This window comes from Palaemon carinicauda, chromosome 33 (assembly GCF_036898095.1).
Source record: "Palaemon carinicauda isolate YSFRI2023 chromosome 33, ASM3689809v2, whole genome shotgun sequence".
In the NCBI taxonomy this organism is placed as follows: Eukaryota; Metazoa; Arthropoda; class Malacostraca; order Decapoda; family Palaemonidae; genus Palaemon; species Palaemon carinicauda.
In genome coordinates, this window is record NC_090757.1 from 24,331,770 (window position 1) to 24,349,269 (window position 17,500).

The following is a 17,500-nucleotide window of genomic DNA, read 5'->3' on the forward strand; positions in this document are numbered from 1 at the left end:
GGAGTTCATCTCTCTCTCTCTCTCTCTCTCTCTCTCTCTCGATGACCTTCCTAAAGATAAGTGTGTAAGTTCTTATGTGAAAGGAACCTTTTATAGTTGTGCGTATGTATATGTATGTATATATATATATATATATATATAGTATATATATATATTTTATGTATATATATACATATACCCTGTATATATATATATATATATATATGTATATATATATATATATATATGTGTGTGTGTATTCACAAGGATAATCAAAGAATCTTGATAATAAAGACATGAGAGAGAGAGAGAGAGAGAGAGAGAGAGAGAGAGGTGGTCATTGGTTATTATCTTGAAGTACATCATCCTCATCTGCCATCTGTCACAAGTGGTAAGTGAATTTAAAATCATCAGTGAATTATTATAGGAGTAATGAAGTTCAGGTGGACTCTACTCTACATCCTCGCTTATGAATCTGAGGTCATTTCAGCTCCATTTCCTTTTCTATTTGTACAGCTTCTTGTTTAAGATCTCTCTCTCTCTCTCTCTCTCTCTCTCTCTCTCTCTCTCTCTCTCTCTCTCTCTCTCTCTCTCTCTTGTACATAAGTGTGTTTTTTCATAGATAATAATTTTCTTTTCTTCTGGGTCTGATGATATGTAAATATAATAAATAAAGTAATGAATATATATATATATATATATATATATATATATATATATATATATATATATATATATATATATGTGTGTGTGTGTGTGTGTGTGTGTGTGTATCACCTTCATTATCATCATCATCATCCGTCATTACAAGACCACTGTAGAACAAAGGCCTCAGACATGTCCCACCAATTGCGTCTATTTATGGCCTTTCTGTGCCAGTCCACACTCGTAAACTTTCTTAGTTCGTCAATCTATCGTCTTCACTTACTTCCCTTGTTTCTTTTACAATATTTAGGGACCCATTCTGTTGTTCTTAATGTCCATCTATTGTCTGTCGTTTTTCTTATATTTCCTGCCCACGTCCATTTATTTTTCTTACTTGTTCTTGGAATGTCCTCTACTTTAGTTTGCCCTTATATCTACGTTGCTATTTTTATGTCTCTTGTTTTTAGCATCATAATTTTTTTTTTCCATAGCTCTTTGATTTGTAACTAGCTCATGTTCTATGGCTTTAGTAAGGCTCCAAGATTCTGATGCATAAGTTAATACTGGTTGGACCATCTCATTAAATCCTTTTCTTTTTAGAGAAAGTGGCATTTTACCTTCATTATATATATGTATATAAATGTGTTTGTGCGTGCGTATGTGTGCACTCGTCATCATCATTATTACTACCTTCCTCACTATCACTATTAATTATTTATTTGTTTTGCCTACAGTGACTCAGCCCACAGACTCCAACAGTCCAGGAGAAACCCCCATAGCCAACACAGCCGTCTCTGCCAGGTTTATATCAGAGGCCCTGACAATCGACAAAGGCCAGACGGCCAAACTGGTATCCTGGACCACCAAAGACTTCACTTCCAAAGGCGACAACTACGTCAGCGTCATCACCAGCGTCATCGTCCAGTACGCCCAGGGCTCAGAGGCCCCGAAGGAAGAGACGTACGTCGTGAAGATCAAGCAGGCGACCGAGAATGGGTCCGTCAGCCATTTCGACAACATGGTCTTCAACAAAGAGGGCAAGTTTCTCTCCGAACTCTTGCCGCTTCTCAATTCGGAACTGGAAAGTATCGGGCACGAGTGTTTGAAGATGCCTCGTTTCCTCCATCCCAGGTGGCTGGAAAACCAGAACCAGCTCTTTCTGAATGACCTAAGAGCTCTCAAATTCCAGCTTTACGACCGCAAGATGGGTCTGGACTTACCACACACCAGACTCGTTTTGTCTGAACTTGCCAGATTGCATGCCATTTCGCACGTCCTACAGAACAAGAGGCCTAAGAGAAGTCTAAGCCAGGATTTCAAGTTCCTTCTTTGGGAGTGGTTCACTTACTCAAAGAAGTTGAAGTCCTCTTTTGAGGTCCTCGTGTCCGGGGGACTCATCACTGCTTCGCTGATGGCGAAGGAAGTCGGGAGAGATAAGGTGTCGGAATGGTTCAAGGAGAAATCTTCGACAGGAGTAGCCATGTTGGCCGAACAACTAGTTTGTGATTCGTCTAAGTTTAAAGTAATTGGTCACGGGGATTGCTGGATTAATAATCTGCTGTTCAAGTGAGTTTGTAAAACACCAGAGCTATAGGGAGAATTCATTTTGGATTCTACGTTAAAAAAATTAGTTAATTTAGATTTTTTGTGGGATTTTTTTCCTTCAGATTCTGCATGCTTTAGTCATAATACGTAAATTAGAATATTTTTCATTTGTATAGTGTAAGAACATTACGATGAATTGAGCGATTTATAGAGAAATATCAAAGAATGATTAACAATATCCAGTCAAACCCGTATTTTTAGTCGTCAATATTCAAGAACGTCATTATTATTTACATGATTAAATACAAATTAGTCTTAATTATGTCAACATGCTCTTACTTATCCCCTCCCCCTCCCTCTCTTATTGACAGATACGACGACAGAGGCCTACCAACAGACATCGTCCTCCTGGACCTTCAGTTTTGCCGGCAGTCTTCGCTGGCCACAGACCTCAGCTATTTCTTCTTCACAAGCCTCGAGAAAACGGACAGAAACGAGCGACTCGAAGAACTACTAACGACTTACTACGACTCCTTCAAGACAGTCGTAGAGGCTGCACTACTGCCCATGCCTTTTACTGCGGAGGAACTCTTAGAGGAATACCGTCGAAAGATCCTCTTCGGGTTAATCATGAGTTCCCTGCTCCTGCCGAACATCCTCTGCGACCCCGAGGAAGTGCAGCACTTCGACGCGGGAGTGGACGGGTGCGCCGGGGGCTACATCGAGCGGAAGAGGTTGAGGAGCCTCAAAATGCTGCAAAATAACAGCGTCTTCAGGAGAAGAATGATCGACCTGTTCGACGACGTCGAGCCAATGACAGATCTGACTTAGTTTGTAAATAGAAAGAGCGAATGAAGCTCAAATAACCGCTGACTCATTGTATATTCAATAGTCCATTTCTTTTAGCGAGTCATATTTGCACCGACTCGCAAGGCTGCCCCTTTTAGCTCGGAAAAGTTTCCTGATCGCTGATTGGTTGGACAAGATAATTCTAACCAATCAGCGACCAGGAAACTTTTCCGAGCTAAAAGGGCACCGTTGCGAGTCGGTGCAAATATGACTCTAAAAAAGAAATGGACTATAGTGCCATCAAGCATCCGAAGAAGTGTGTTTATTTTTCTTCTTGAGGTTGATAGATACAGACATGTCCCTCTCGACTCTTGTCACTTGGCGGATCCTAAGACTAAGAGGCACTCGAGGGGCACCTAGTCAGTTTCATGACACAAATACCCTCGAGTCTTTCCTCATGGCAACTACGTCTCTTATCTACTTTTTTTTTTTTCTTTTAGTGTGTGTGCGTATGGTTGTGTGTATTAAGTCGAGAATAAACTAGTCATGAATATTCTAGCGTTATCATGTTGTTATTCATATATGCTGATTCTATTTCATTTATATTTCTTATACGTACACAGTACACCAATTAAGCATTGCACCATATTTGTAGATGAAACTCATTTACATACGTGTCCTTATTTATGAGTGCACACACACACACACACACACACACACACACACACACACATATATATATATATATATATATATATATATATATATATATATATATATATATATATATATATATATAATGTATATATATGTATATATATATATATATATATATATATATATATATATATATATATATATATATATATATATCATATACAATATATATGGAGCAAATAAGTACAATGTTGCATTTTCTTATTATGATGAGAAACTTTTAAATGGTAAAAAAACGAGTATAAAAATACTGTATGTATGTTTTTGTAAATTACACAACACGCTTTCCACAGATAATAGACAAAAGCTATAAAGTCTGCTGGGAAAATAAAAAAAAAATATCTTTATACTCGTCTCTTATCATATCGTAACCTCGGCATACGTAAATATATTCTTCAAATTAAATGAGTAGAGAAAATCTATTTATGTTATTGCATAACAATATATCACTCTATGTCTACAGCATGTCCTCAAAATATTTCTGATAAACAGTTAATCGTTAGTGTTATATTGGGTTTAATTACATATAATAAACAACTTAACTAAAGAACCAAAAGCCAATTGGAAAATATCAATAAATACAAATATGAAGGTTTTAATTCAATATGATTACTGCAGATTATACTTTTAAGAAGTCTGGAGATTTTATGTTTTCCCTCATGTTAGAGTGTTGACCAGAATGTTCTAAGCAAGGTCTATAGACCTTGGTTCTAAGGGCTCGGCCAGACCAAGCGCGGCTAGCGGCGAGGTTAGCGGCAAGAGGTTATGGCAGCAAATTGAAACCTTAGGTATCTTATGTAGGTGGCCAGATAGGAGGCGCGAGCTGGAAAGCGGCGAGGTTAGCGGCAAGAGGTTATGGCGCACAAAACTTCTTGCCGCTAACCTCGCCGCTAGCCGCGCTTGGTCTGGCCGGGCCCTAAGAGCGGGCGAACAGAATTGAAAAGTAACGTGTGATCATAATGATTCAACCAAAACTCATTTTCATGGACTTGCCTCCTAGGATTGATTTTATTATTTCACTTCAATTAGAGGCATTTAATTCATATTACTTTATTTATCCACCAGGAGACAAGTAGAGGCTAAACTAGATTTACAACTGGTCTTTGAAAAGTAGATTTTCACATCCGAGAAAGAAACACCACTAAAATATCTGATATGAAAAGCTGATATATACTGTCCATGATCGTAACAACGTGAAAAGATTTCAGTATAATCTTTTCTTCAAATATAATTAAAATAGAATATCGTGATTTCTCTACCGATACTCAATGAAATAAAATATATAAAAAAGGAACAGTCAATATTATTTTCTTCTATCGTCAATGAAATAAAAGATATCCAAAGGAATAATCATATACTGTAATATTTTCAGACTACCATCCAGTTCTGTGGTTCCGTACTTAGAGATATTCATTTTATCATTATTATTATTAATTGCCCATCTACAACCCTAGTTGGAAAAGCAGGATGCTATAAGCCCAGGGCCCCAACCGGGAAAATAGCCCAGTGAGGAAAGGAAACAAGGAAAAATAAAATATTTTAAGAACAGTAACAACATTAAAATGAATATTTCTTATATAAACTTTAAATAATTTAACAAAACAAGAGGAAAGGAAATTAGATAGAATAGTGTGCCCGAATGTACCCTCAAGCAAGAGAACTCTAACCCAAGACAGCGGAAGACCATGGTACAGAGGCTATGGTACTACCCAAGACAAGAGAACAATGGTTTAATTTTGGAGTGTCCTTCTCCTAGAAGAGCTGCTTACCATAGCTGAAGAGTCTCTTCTACCCTTACCAAGAGGAAAGTAGCCACTGACCAATTACAGTGCAGTAGTTAACCCCTTTGGTGAAGAAGAATTGTTTGGTAATCTCAGTGTTGTCAAGTGTATGAGGACAGATGAGAATCTGTAAAGAATAGGCCAGACTATTCGGTGTATGAGTAGGCAAAGGAAAAGAACCGTAACCAGAGAGAAGGATCCACTTCAGTACTCTCTGGCCAGCAAAGGACCCCATAACTCTCTAGCGGTACTATCTTAACACTATTTATTACTATTTGAGTCAAAAGTAAGAGTGAGGAAAAGAAGTGATTGATCAAGATATAACACTTCACCTCTAAAAGGAGAGGATCCATTTATTCAACCCTCGACTCAAAAGTGGCTGAAGATATTATGAGAAGTGGATCCCATCATCCATGACGCGGACAAAAGACGAAAAAGGAGTTGGATAATTTGATATATATTTTTTTTCATTTTCCTCTTACGTTTCACTGTATTAATATTGCTTAAATAATCATCATTATGTATTTATTTAGTTTTTTATTTCTTCTTAATGCTGTTGGCTATATAAAATTGAGAAAGTTAAAAAAAAACTATAATTGAAGGTTGTCTTAAGTCGAGCTAAAAAAAAAAAAAATATTAAATTGCTTCCTCTAGGTTTTTGATTAACAAGTTACGGAATGGATATTTATGTTTACTATTCCTTTAGGAAGTAGGTTGGCCTGGGCACCAACCGCCGGTTGAGATACTACCGCTAGAGGGTCCTTTGACTGGCCAGACAGTACTACATAGGACCCTTCTCTCTAGTTACGGTTCTTTCCCTTTGCCTACACAGACACCGAATAGTCTGGCCTATTCTTTACAGATTCTCCTCTGTCCTCATACACCGGACAACACTGAGATTGCCAAACAATTCTTCTTCACCCAAGGGGTTAATTACTGCACTGTAATTGTTCAGTGGCTACTTTCCTCTTGGTAAGGGTAGAAGAGACTCTTAAGCTATGGTAAGCAGCTCTTCTAGGAGAAGGACACTCCAAAATCAAAACATTGTTCTCTATTCTTGGGTAGTGCCATAGCCTCTGTACCATGGTCTTCCACTGTCTTGGGTTAGAGTTCTCTTGCTTGAGGGTACACTCGGGCACATTTTTATCTAGTTTCTCTTCCTCTCGTTTTGTTAAAGTTCTTATAGTTTTATAGGAAATATTTGTTTAATGTTGTTTCCATACTTAAAATATTTTATTTTTCTTTATTCCCTTTCCTCACTGGGCCATTTTCCCTATTGGGGCCCCTGGGCTTATAGCATTCTGCTTTTCCAACTAGGGTTGCAGCTTAGCATTTAATAATAATAATAATAATAATAATAATAATAATAATAATAATAATAATAATAATAATAATAGATAATGTATACAGTAACTCCACCGTTCGTAAATATAGAGAAATATGGTTTTCCAGATGTATTTTGGTTTAAATTTACTGTATTTGAGTCTGAAATCAGTCAGAATCATTGTGGACATTTTACCAATAATACAAAACCTAAAAATTTCATTTAAAAACGTTTTCAATGTCACCCGAAAATACAAGACCATAAGCCCGAAAAAAAAAAAAAAAAATATATATATATATATATATATATATATATATATATATATATATATATATATATATATATATATATATATATATGTGTGTGTGTGTGTGTGTGTGTGTGTGTATATATTTATCACAAAGGAAAAAAAGATCCAGGTATACATTGTAGTACCCTCCCTGCCTGACAATCTGTTATACGAGAGTTTGAGTTCCGTTACGAGCTCGCTAGATTTTAGTAGTGTCTGCAACCTCACTATCCTTATGAGCAAGGGCTTGTGGGTTTGGGAAAGCCTATAGGTCTACTTGTTGACTCTTCAGCAGCCATTGCCCAGGCTTCCGTGGTCCATACTTAATGGAGAGGGTTTGGGAACTGATCAGGACTATATAACTGAAGATATCAAGGGTTCTAAGAAGAAAAACTGGAGACTTTCTTTATTTCTAAATGCTTCGATAATGTGGATTTCACAATTAACACGGAATATACTAATACTCTAAATACCCAAGAATGTAGGCTTATACGACAAACAGAACTTGTGATTGGACAGGGAGATCAGCCCTTACGGTAAAATAAGTAAAGTATTTGGAGAATTTCTAGGGCAGTATGCTTTATTGCCTCTGCCATTCACGAGAGGCCTAAAAATAGAAAGCATGGTTCGCCACGTAACCTAACCTAGGGCGGCTTGTCCTTCCCTACCGAAACGGTCTTACACCCCCTTGCGAACCGTTCCCCAACCCCCTCACAATAGGACACCATGTTTAAAGGTAACTCATAAATGACAGGGGCAAGGAAACGTGCCAATTTCCCAGTCTAGCAGGCAATGCCCTAAAGACTGACCATATAAACATATAATCAGCGCCTAAGGCCCCTCTCCACTCAAGTAAGGGCCACGCAATAACCGCTGATGACTCAGCAGGTAGACCTATGGGCTCTCTAACCCCCAATACTTAGCTCACAACGATTTTAAGTTTGCAGACTCTACAAAAAACTATAGAGCTTGAGCAGATTTCGAAGCCCAGTCCAGCAGATCACCTGGCAGGGACATATCCATTAGGATACCACTTAAAACTGTGTCTTACCGTATTGTTAGTGTGTGAATCCGTATTCCGTCAAGTGATCTGTTGTCGTAGAAGTGGTTAATATAGAGAACTATTTTCTATGAGGAAAGTTCCTTTGGCATCAGAAATAGTAGAATAACAGTGTTATTTCATTTCTTTGAAATACCAAAGTCCTAATGGCACCTCCGAACTGATGTTTTTCCATCAGTATACTGTAACTACTACAGTTCGGGCCCTTGACACAATGGGGATGTACTTTTGGTTACACAACTTATCTGTAGCTTCTTTGCATTAAAGATTAAGGGGAATGACCCTATAATAGGAATATTTGAAACTTGGGCATAAAACATCTTACAAAAACAAGGGCATCGAAAGAACTGATAGACGCTTAAGAAAAACTGGACGAGTGGACGATCACGTTCCGGTTCAGGTGTTGTGCCGAGGGATTTGCCTTTTCATCGGCACCTCCTTAATTTTTCTTTTTATTCACGATCCTTGGTTTCATTTTCCCTTTTTTCCACATCTTATATATATATATATATATATATATATATATATATATATATATATATATATATATATATATATATATATATATATATATATACATATATATATATATATATATATATATATATATATATATATATATATATATATATATATATATATATATATATACATATATATATATATATATATATATATATATATACATATATATATATATATATATATATATATATATATATATATATATATATATATATATATATATATATATATATATATATATATATATATATATATATATATATATATACACTTTTTCATTGGCGTACACGATAATATACTGATAATCTGTGCTGCTTCTCTACTTCATGTCTAGCACATTTTTGTATCCTTATCCTATGATTTTTAAAATGACAATGTTATTTGTAACACTTAAATTCTAATCTTCGCACAGTTTGTATTTTGATGTTTTCCTTCCATATTCCATTATTTAGTCATTCTTAGTTTTTTTAGCTTTTCGTGTAAAAGGTGAATAGAAGTTTACAACTCTTGATTTGAGATGTCTTTCCTCCATTTAGAAATGATTCTTAATTTCTAGTTTTATCTTTTATTAATTTCTTTCTTTTTACTTTTATTTTTATTAACTTATTTATCTTTATTTTATTTTTATCAACTTGTTCATTTTTAGTTTTATTTTCATTGATTTGTTCATACTTAGAGTTTTACTTATATCAATTTGTTAATTTTAGAGTTTTATTTCCATTAATTTGTTCATATTTAGAATTTCATTATCATTATTTGTTATTTTTTAGAATTTTATTTTTTTATGAATTTGTTGATTTTTAGTGTTTTAATTTCATTAACTTGTTAATGATTAGAATTTCATTTTCATCAATTTGTTCATTTTCACAGTTGTTCAGCTCTGCTGGGAACATTTTTAGTTTTATTTTCATTAACTTGTTCATGATTAGAATTTTATTTTCGTCAATTTTTTTCATTTCTACAGTTGCTCAGCTCATGGTCAGAAGGATCAAATACGAAGCCCTTAAACAGAGTAACAAGGAACAATGAAACAAGACCTGATGGTAAAAGTGACATGTGTAATTAACAAATGCAAATAGAAAAAAAAAAAAGGGAACTACCTTTTGGATTAGTTCACTTTCTTGGAGAGTTATACAACACGGAGGTTTACTTACAACGGTAGACTAGAATCTCTTCTTCCTTTCTTTTAGATCCTTTAACAATAGCTATACATACGGGGCAGCTAACAATAGTTTACAAATTATCTTGACTAATTATCAGTAAAGGGTTAACCCGATTAGGCTCCAATTAGGCTCAAATTATGTTCAAAATAGGTACAAATTAGGCTCAAATTATGCTCCAATCAGGTTCAAATTATGCCCCAACCAGGCTCAAATTAGGCTCCAATCAGGCTCAAATTAGGCTAAAATCGGGCTCCAATTAGGCTACAATCAGGTTCCAGATAGGCTCAAATCATGTTCAAATTAGGTGCAAATTATGCTCCAATCAGGTTCAAATTAGGCTCAAATCGGGCTCCAATTAGACTCCAATCAGGTTCCAATTAGGCTCAAATCATGTTCAAATTAGGTGTAAATTATGCTCCAATCAATTTCAAATTATGCCACAACCAGGTTCCAATCGGGCTCCAATTAGGCTCAAATCAAGCTCAAATCAGGCTCAAATCGGGCTCCAATTAGGCTTCCATCATGCTCCAATCAGGTTCCAATTAGGCTCAAATCATGTTCAAGTTAGGTGCAAATTATGATCCAATCAGGTTCCAATTAGGCTCAAATCATGTTCAAATTAGGTGCAAATTATGCTCCAATCAGGTTCAAATTATGCCCCAACCAGGCTCCAATTAGGCTCCAAACGTCAGGCATGAACTAATCCGTCAGGCATCTTTGATGTAGGGATTCATATTTATAACAAAATGACTAGTGAGAATTCCCATACAAAAGTTGACTTCCGGTATCTCTTAAATCATATCTATTTTTTTCGTTATTTTTCCCAGAGTAAGAATAGAATATCTAAAGTTGACCTCCGGTATCTCTTAAATCATTTTTATTTTTTCGTTATTTTTCCCAGAGTAAGAATAGAATATCTAAAGTTGACCTCCGGTATCTCTTAAATCATATTTACTTTTTTCGTTATTTTTCCCAGAGTAAGAATAGAATATCTAAAGTTGACCTCCGGTATCTCTTAAATCATATCTATTTTTTTCGTTATTTTTCCCAGAGTAAGAACAGAATATCTATAGGATTTAGAGGTAAAGTTTTGACTCGCAAATTCATAATTAGTTTGGCTTTTTTTTTTTTTTTTTTTGCAGTCACGCTTGGCATATGAGAACGAGAGAGACGCAGATTTCTTAGCTTAGTAACATTGATTAGTGTGATCTGGAAATTGTTAAATCCTCAAAATAGACATTCCTTTGAAAATTCTAATAGCATGAGCCCTATGGATTCACCTCTTCGTAAATTGAATGATTTTTATACTCCATTTTTTTCAAAAGTTTTTGGTTTGAATTTGGAGGAAAAAATTCCGAAAGAGAAAACTTGAAAGCAGTAGATTATTTCATTATGGACATTTCGAGAGAAAAGATTATTTTGTTATTATAAATTTGCCAAAAGTTCGAAGTGCTGATGAATTTAATGAAGCCTTTTCTTTTTTATTTTTCTTTTAAACATTTCTCACTGAGTATCACAATACTTTTGAATCACAGTTTGTTACTGAAGAATTACTGGTAGGCTTACTTGTAATCATTATAGAATTTTTTTTTTCATTATACAAATGAACACTACGAAACCAAATTTCCATTTACAAATGAATTCAAGAAGAATTCCTTCAGTATTTACGAACAGTAACAAGCTGCGACACCAACGCTTCATAAATGCAAATACGTCAACCTCACACACAAGACTTAATACGTTACTCTCATCTAGTAGGCTCTTGCCTGGGTCATGACCCTCTGAAATCCTGAAGAGCATTTTTGCTGGAAATGCCCTTGTCTTTTTCTTTCGTGTGACTGGTCCCCTTCCCACCCGAGACATCTTCAGATATCCCCTTGGTCAGTTCGACCGCATCCTTTTTGGCAGTGACCCCAACTGAACTTCCCTTGTTCACTTCAGCTTGAGAGCTGCTTTCAGGGCAGCCAAGCTTCTCTTGAGTTTTCCCATCGCTCGCGTCTCGGCTGCATTCAGAGGAGCTCTCGGATGAAGCCGCTGCCGAAACTGGAACGGGGTTCGTCGTGCTGTTGCTGCTGTACCTGCGGCAGTCGAGGATGGAGCAGTGCCTTGACAGAGGATCCGCGGCATCCTTCGAGGGTGGATCTCTCGACGGGACGCCGCTGGTGCCTTCCTCCAGGGACAAGGTGATGAGAGGTAGTGGCTTCACCAATCGAGGAGCCGGTTTGACCTTCTTAGGCCTTCGCTTCTCGATTTTGATTGGACCCTTTTTAATCTGTCGTCCCACCACCTGCACAAATCAAAACAGAGATGTATAGTTTCTTTCAAAAGGGTTATGGTAAAAAAAATGTAATTTGAGTATTAGAAGCATAATAGCCTCACTCAAGCTAGAGATGCAACAAATTTGATAAATTGATCTTTTTTTATCATACTTTGCCGAGATTATTCTACTAGCACTCATTTCCAGTCATACACACAAACACACACACGCACATACACATACACACATGCACACATATACACACACACACATATATATACATACATATATATATATATATATATATATATATATATATATATATATATATATATATACATATATATGTATATATATATTTTTATATGTATATATATACATATATACATATATATATATATATACATATATATACATATATATACATATATATATATATATATATATATATATATATATATATATATATATATATATATATATATATATATATATATATATATATATATATATATACATTTATAAATAATCTAAATATTAAGAATTACACTCAGAGAGATATCCAAGATTTATCAATATAACTAACACGCACTATTTATGTATAAATACAAAAATAAACAAGAATAGAACGTTATCAAAAACATTCAAATCATTGAAATTATCCCCACAGACCAAACTCACCTGAAGGTTGACACCCAGGTAGGGCGGGTTAGGAATGGACTTTTCACTATCTCTGTAGGCCAACTCAAACAGCCCTGTGTCGGCCGTTTTGACGTGCTTGTAGTCGACCACGACTGTAAAGTAGGTAATTCAAGTTATATTCAGACAACCACACCTCGAAAATAAAATGGAAAAATATGTAATTCAAGTTATATTCAGACAACCACACCTCGAAAATACGCTGGAAAAATATGTAATTCAAGTTATATTCAGACAACCACAACTCGAAAATAGGCTGGAAAAATATGTAATTCAAGTTATATTCAGACAACCACACCTCGAAAATAGGCTGGAAAACGTGTAATTCAAGTTATATTCAGACAACCACACCTCGAAAATACGCTGGAAAAATATGTAATTCAAGTTATATTCAGACAACCACAACTCGAAAATAGGCTGGAAAATATGTAATTAAGTTATATTCAAGCAACCACAACTCGAAAATAGGATGGAAAAATATGTAATTCAAGTTATATTCAGACAACCACAACTCGAAAATAGGCTGGAAAACGTGTAATTCAAGTTATATTCAGACAACCACACCTCGAAAATAGGCTGGAAAACGTGTAATTCAAGTTATATTCAGACAACCACACCTCGAAAATACGCTGGAAAAATATGTAATTCAAGTTATATTCAGACAACCACAACTCGAAAATAGGCTGGAAAATATGTAATTCAAGTTATATTCAAGCAACCACAACTCAAAAATAGGATGGAAAAATATGTAATTCAAGTTATATTCAGACAACCACAACTCGAAAATAGGTTGGAAAACGTATAATTCAAGTTATATTCAGACAACCCCAACTTGAAAATAGGTTGGTAAATGTGTAATTCAAGTTATATTCAGACAACTACAACTCGAAAATGGGCTGGAAAATTTGTAATTCAAGTTACATTCAGACAACCCCAACTTGAAAATAGGTTGGTAAATGTGTAATTCAAGTTATATTCAGACAACTACAACTCGAAAATGGGCTGGAAAATTTGTAATTCAAGTTACATTCAGACAACCACGTCTGAGAAATTGGAAATTTTATTTATATTTTGATAATGTGTATGACACTGAAGCTTCAAGAGACGGTAGATGGTAAATGGAAATTATTAATTAGATTAAGTAGAATATTTGGTGGAACAAAAATGATGTCCAGTCATCCATTTAAAGGTAAACTTATGTTAGAGGGAAATTAGACATTAGGGATGTTAATTGTACACTTAGCTATAATATTCTTATTGTTCTTAACCTCTCTCACTGTTATATAAAGTGATCTTTAAGAATGTTAATGTATTTATGAGCGGGTGTACCAATGATAACAGGATTTGCTGAGGATGGATATGTGTGAGGTGGAACAGGGAGAAGATGATGCGTGGAATAAAAATAGATGGAAAATCACAACTCGAATAGTCGATCCTGCAATTGATTAGTAAGGTCGTAAGAAGAAGAATGTACCTTTGATAACATGCTTTGGTGAGGAGGGACATTGGTGAAGTGGAACAGAGGGAAGATGATGTAAGGAATAGAAATAGATGGAAAATATTACACGAACAGCAGGCACTGAATTTGATTGATAAGGTCGAAAGAAGAAGAATGTACCTTTGATAACATGCTTTGGTGAGGAGGGACATGGGTGAAGTGGAACGGAGGGAAGATGATGCAAGGAATAGAAATAAAAGGAACATATTAACTCGAACAGTAGGCACTGAAATTGATTGATAAGGTCGAGAGAAGAAGAATGTACCTTTGATAACATGCTTTGGTGAGGAGGGACATGGGTGAAGTGGAACGGAGGGAATATGATGCAAGGAATAGAAATAGATGGAACATATTAACTTGAACAGGAGGCACTGAATTTGACTGATAAGGTCGAAAGAAGAAGAATTTACCTTTGATAACGTAATGCGCTGAGAAGAGATATGGATGAAGTGGAACGAAGAGAAGATGATGCAAGGAATAGAATTAGAGGGAACATATTAACTCGAACAGTAGACGCTGAAATTGATTGATAAGGTCGAGAGAAGAATTTACCTTTGATAACCTAATGTGCTGAGAAGAGACATGGGTGAAGCGGAACGAAGGGAAGATGATGCAAGGAATAGGAGAGGGAACATATTAACTCGAACAGGAGACACTGAAATTGATTGATAAGGTCGAGAGAAGAATTTACCTTTGATAACCTAATGTGCTGAGAAGAGACATGGGTGAAGCGGAACGAAGGGAAGATGATGCAAGGAATAGAATTAGAGGGAACATATTAACTCGAACAGTAGACGCTGAAATTGATTGATAAGGTCGAGAGAAGAATTTACCTTTGATAACCTAATGTGCTGAGAAGAGACATGGGTGAAGCGGAACGAAGGGAAGATGATGCAAGGAATAGGAGAGGGAACATATTAACTCGAACAGGAGACACTGAAATTGATTGATAAGGTCGAGAGAAGAATTTACCTTTGATAACCTAATGTGCTGAGAAGAGACATGGGTGAAGCGGAACGAAGGGAAGATGATGCAAGGAATAGAATTAGAGGGAACATATTAACTCGAACAGGAGACACTGAAATTGATTGATAAGGTCGAGAGAAGAATTTACCTTTGATAACCTAATGTGCTGAGAAGAGACATGGGTGAAGTGGAACGAAGGGAAGATGATGCAAGGAATAGAATTAGAGGGAACATATTAACTCGAACAGGAGACACTGAAATTGATTGATAAGGTCGAGAGAAGAATTTACCTTTGATAACCTAATGTGCTGAGAAGAGACATGGGTGAAGTGGAACGAAGGGAAGATGATGCAAGGAATAGGAGAGGGAACATATTAACTCGAACAGTAGACGCTGAAATTGATTGATAAGGTCGAGAGAAGAATTTACCTTTGATAACCTAATGTGCTGAGAAGAGACATGGGTGAAGTGGAACGAAGAGAAGATGATGCAAGGAATAGGAGAGGGAACATATTAACTCGAACAGTAGACGCTGAAATTGATTGATAAGGTCGAGAGAAGAATTTACCTTTGATAACCTAATGTGCTGAGAAGAGACATGGGTGAAGTGGAACGAAGGGAAGATGATGCAAGGAATAGGAGAGGGAACATATTAACTCGAACAGTAGACGCTGAAATTGATTGATAAGGTCGAGAGAAGAATTTACCTTTGATAACCTAATGTGCTGAGAAGAGACATGGATGAAGTGGAACGAAGAGAAGATGATGCAAGGAATAGGAGAGGGAACATATTAACTCGAACAGTAGACGCTGAAATTGATTGATAAGGTCGAGAGAAGAATTTACCTTTGATAACCTAATGTGCTGAGAAGAGACATGGGTGAAGTGGAACGAAGGGAAGATGATGCAAGGAATAGGAGAGGGAACATATTAACTCGAACAGTAGACGCTGAAATTGATTGATAAGGTCGAGAGAAGAATTTACCTTTGATAACCTAATGTGCTGAGAAGAGACATGGATGAAGTGGAACGAAGAGAAGATGATGCAAGGAATAGGAGAGGGAACATATTAACTCGAACAGTAGACGCTGAAATTGATTGATAAGGTCGAGAGAAGAATTTACCTTTGATAACCTAATGTGCTGAGAAGAGACATGGGTGAAGTGGAACGAAGGGAAGATGATGCAAGGAATAGGAGAGGGAACATATTAACTCGAACAGTAGACGCTGAAATTGATTGATAAGGTCGAGAGAAGAATTTACCTTTGATAACGTAATGTGCTGAGAAGAGATATGGATGAAGTGGAACGAAGAGAAGATGATGCAAGGAATAGAATTAGAGGGAACATATTAACTCGAACAGTAGATGCTGAAATTGATCAACAAGATCGAAGGAATTAGAATTTACCTTTAATAACATCTTGGAGGCACTGGGCGCACATTCTCCTGGTGACGCTGGTCGTTGGGGCCATGCAGGGCGATGAATTGATCTCTATTAGCCAGGGCCTACGAATGAGGATTAATATGATAATGAATAATTTGATAATACATTATTCTTTAAATATCTAAGCGTATTAAATGTGCTGTTAATAACATTACTGTCTCCTAGACCATTTACAGCATGCCTAGAAGAAGTAAGTAAAAATATAGATTAAGATTTGTAGGACTCGCTAGTAATAGGGAATACCTTAACAAAGCAAGATTTACAGACGACAGAGTTCTGTTTAGAGAATCATTGGTGGGGGGGGGGGGGCGGAATTGGAAAAGGTGATAAAAGATTTGACTAGAAAAAGCAGAAATGTAGGACTGAAAATGATTATGAGTAAAACTAAGACAATGTTCAATAAAAATGCAGAGAGGCAACAAATAAGAGTTATGGACGAATCTCTAAAGATTGTTAACAAATATACGTACTAAAAAAGACTGTAAGCAGACAGGACACGAGATCGAAATTAAAAGGATAAGTATGGGATGGAGAGCTCTTGGTAAACAAAAGGAGATTATGAAATGTAAAATTTCCCTTTCTCTAAAAAGAAAAATATTTAATCAAATGGTCCTACCAGTATTAAATTATGTATCAGAAACTTGGAGCCTTACTAATTCCTTAGAAGATCATAAGCCAGTTACAATTCAAAGAGTTATGGAAAGAATAATGATGGGATTAACACTATGAGACAGAAAAGGGGCAACGTGGATACGAGAGAAAACTAAAGTAGAGGATATTCTAACAACATGTAAGAAAAAAAATGAACGTGGGCGATTT

The 17,500-nt window shown here is 35.9% G+C and overlaps 2 protein-coding genes across 3 annotated transcripts in view; one reads left to right on the plus strand and one right to left on the minus strand.

Annotated features, from left to right (window-relative positions):
• The window catches only part of LOC137626094 (uncharacterized), a 37,883-nt gene extending 34,198 nt beyond the window's left edge, over positions 1–3,685 (plus strand). Inside the window, exons 2-3 of the mRNA XM_068357176.1 lie at positions 1,359–2,190; positions 2,541–3,685. Coding sequence (XP_068213277.1) covers positions 1,359–2,190; positions 2,541–3,000 — 1,292 coding nt within the window. The 3' untranslated portion in view covers positions 3,001–3,685. The remainder of the gene's footprint in view (positions 1–1,358; positions 2,191–2,540) is intronic.
• A 6,007-nt stretch (positions 3,686–9,692) lies between these two features.
• The window catches only part of LOC137625900 (tubulin glycylase 3A-like), a 103,543-nt gene continuing 95,735 nt past the window's right edge, over positions 9,693–17,500 (minus strand). For both annotated transcript variants that reach the window (XM_068356869.1, XM_068356868.1), the window contains exons 8-10: positions 16,646–16,743; positions 12,756–12,868; positions 9,693–12,104 (exon numbers count right to left, since the gene is read on the minus strand). In XM_068356869.1, coding sequence (XP_068212970.1) covers positions 11,589–12,104; positions 12,756–12,868; positions 16,646–16,743 — 727 coding nt within the window. In that variant the 3' untranslated portion in view covers positions 9,693–11,588. The remainder of the gene's footprint in view (positions 12,105–12,755; positions 12,869–16,645; positions 16,744–17,500) is intronic.